The sequence below is a fragment of the Cyprinodon variegatus genome, unplaced genomic scaffold (assembly GCF_000732505.1).
Source record: "Cyprinodon variegatus isolate N-32 unplaced genomic scaffold, C_variegatus-1.0 Scaffold1216, whole genome shotgun sequence".
NCBI classification, from domain to species: domain Eukaryota; kingdom Metazoa; phylum Chordata; class Actinopteri; order Cyprinodontiformes; family Cyprinodontidae; genus Cyprinodon; species Cyprinodon variegatus.
In genome coordinates, this window is record NW_015151669.1 from 121,279 (window position 1) to 123,990 (window position 2,712).

At 52.7% G+C, this 2,712-nt stretch overlaps 1 protein-coding gene across 1 annotated transcript in view; it reads right to left on the reverse strand.

Moving 5' to 3' along the window:
* LOC107102203 (formin-like protein 2) overlaps positions 1 to 2,712 on the reverse strand; it is a 14,527-nt gene that overhangs the window by 3,228 nt on the left and 8,587 nt on the right. The window contains exons 18-26 of the mRNA XM_015401411.1: positions 2,243 to 2,367; positions 1,971 to 2,173; positions 1,641 to 1,875; positions 1,503 to 1,571; positions 1,351 to 1,431; positions 719 to 848; positions 485 to 645; positions 302 to 403; positions 116 to 214 (exon numbers count right to left, since the gene is read on the reverse strand). Coding sequence (XP_015256897.1) covers positions 116 to 214; positions 302 to 403; positions 485 to 645; positions 719 to 848; positions 1,351 to 1,431; positions 1,503 to 1,571; positions 1,641 to 1,875; positions 1,971 to 2,173; positions 2,243 to 2,367 — 1,205 coding nt within the window. The remainder of the gene's footprint in view (positions 1 to 115; positions 215 to 301; positions 404 to 484; positions 646 to 718; positions 849 to 1,350; positions 1,432 to 1,502; positions 1,572 to 1,640; positions 1,876 to 1,970; positions 2,174 to 2,242; positions 2,368 to 2,712) is intronic.

Here is a 2,712-nt window from a genome sequence, read left to right on the forward strand (position 1 = left end):
TTAAGTTGATGGAAGTATGATCTGACCAATCAGAGGCTAATGAACCGACCGACCAATCAGAGGCTAATGAACCGACCGACCAATCAGAGGCTAATGAACAGATGGACGTCCTCACCTTGGTCTCCTCCTCCTCCTCCTGCTGCTCCTCCTGCTCCAGCTTCTCCAGGAGGATCTGCTCCTGCCGCCGTCTCTGCTCATTCTCCTCCTCCGCTGCCTGAACACAGTCCTACTGTCAGCCTTTACCATTCGTGTAGAAATGTGGGAGGGGCTTCCGGTAAACGAGGTACATTGCACCACCTACCCTGTAGGCTTTGATGAAGCGGACGAAGATGGGGAAGAAGACGGACGGCGGCATCGTCTTGGAGCTTTCTCCGAAGAACTTAACTGCGTCTTCGAAGGCGTCCTGAAGGAAGGCGGAGCAGAAAGAAGCTTTAATTGAGCAGGCAGAGGTCCCTCCCACTGACCCCTCCGAACACCGTCCCACCTGCGCGATGCGCGCGTCCTCCTGCAGCTTGTTGAGGCGGGACTCGTTCCTGCTGATGAAGTCTTTGAGCGTGGCGTTGTGCGACACACTGAACTCCCGCCAGGTGAGCTCCATGCCGCGCTGCAGCTCCTTCACGTCGCACAGAACGTTCTCCAGACTCACTGAGACAGACCGACAGGTGAGTCAGCCGCGGCCTTTGCTCTGTGCAGAGCTCCGATTGGCTGACAGACTCACCTGCTGCTGCTTTGTCCACGTAGTGCAGCTCGTTGTAGAACAGCGTCACCACGGGGTATTTCTCTCTCGCCACGTTGGCGATGTAATGAAGCAGCGTTTGCTTCCGATCTGTCGACTTCGTGTCCAGCAGCTGGAACCAAACACAACTCTGTCACCTTGGTGACCTCTGCACCAAACGTGAAACGGTAGCACCACCATCATGGTCACGGTCTATCCAGTGAAAATGTTTTCACTCCGTTTGTTTCACCTGCAAAGCTGAGAAAATGTCTGAGGGGGGATTTTAGACGAAACATACTTATTCCCACAACAAGCAAAATTCCTGCTCAAGGTTTGTTAAAGTGTGATTTGTTTTGACTCAAAATAAAACTCTGCCCAGATGAGAACAGTTCTGATTACCATGATGAACTGTTAAAAAAAATGGCGACTGAGGGAAATCCATCGATCTCCGTTTATTTAACCACCTATTGTCTGATCCCGTTTATCTGCTGTCTGTAAACAAAGGGAACCAGTTGGATCTGGCTTTGACCCGCAGCAGCAGAACCCTCCCACCGGGTCTCCCTCTGTCCTAATGACCCTTCCTAAAGGAGGCCTGGATGGTGGCGCTGAGAACATCTTCAGAACGTCTGCGTTACCAGATCTAAACTCTGCAGCTTGAATCCGTACACGGCTCCCCTCTTACTGCTGTTCATGTAGTTCCCCAGAGCCAGGATGATCTAAGGCAGAGAAGAACAAACATCAACAACTGATCTGACGCTCCGCTGTTGGACAGCAGGACCAGACTGACCTCCAGGATCTTCTTCAGTTTCTGAGATGATTTAATTGAGACTGACGCAGCGATGATGGCGTGAAGTTGCTGGAAGGAAACAGGCCGTCAGTTTGAACTCTGACCTTCGCCGTTCTGGGGTTTGGAAGCTTTCCTTACCGGAGTCAACATCTGGATGTTGTCTGAGAAGTTCCCCATGAAGGTCATGATGGTCATTCGCTGACTGAGCCTCTCGATGCGGCTGAACTGCATCATGAACCGATCCTCGTCGCTCAGAGCCTCTACGGGTTTTCTGTCCCTCTCGTATTGCCGTAGGAGCTTCACCTCAGCCTCCGTTGGAATGAAGCGGGTCAGACACTCAACGAAGTCCACGGGAACCGTCCGCAGGTCAAACCTGCAGAAAGAGGTCCTTCATCAAGAGCCCTGGAACATCTGGTCGCCTCACTGGGCTGTACTGGGACCAGTAGAGGCTTTCTCTGGGTGACCTACGTGTGAATGGCGCGGCAGATGACCTCCGGGGCCTGGCCGGCCTTCCTCAGGGTGATGGCCAGGTTTTTGGCTCTGTTGGCCTCCAGCAGAGATACTTTGGATGGAGCCTTCTGCGGAAGCTTCTGTCTGGACAGGGTGAGGTCCACGGCCGGACCCTGGGCCTTGGTCTTGAACAGCTCCTCAAAGCCTTCCATGTCCAGGTCCTGGCAGACACACAGCATTTAGGAGGAAGAAGAAGACGTTCTGGTCTCAGCCGGTTTCTGCCGCCTCACCTGTAGGATGGACTCATCATCAATGTCATTGAAGACGGTCCCGTTGATCTGACTGGGCTTCAGAGCGACCCAGTTCAGAACTGGCATCCTGAACTTGGTCTGGATCGGTTTCTTGATCTTTACGGCTGCAGGCGACACAATGCAGGTGGTTAGGAAGGAAGGGAGGGATGACCATGAATCCGCAGCTACAGGCTGCAGCTAAAGCGTTTCTGAGAACGTCTCACGGAGGAAAGACGAGGTCCTTCAAGAAGACCAGCACTTCCTGGTTTCATCTAGATTTGTTTTTAATCAAAGCTGCTCTAGTTCTGGTTCTATCAGGGCAACTGGAAAGTTGCGCAGCTGTTCTACCGAATGGCAACATTCAGATGATTTGCTGGCCGTTAAAACGGGACCTTCTACATCACTTCCTGTCTGAACTCATCTAACAGGACGTCCTTAACGCTCTGAGCTGCAGCCTGACGTCTGCCTAC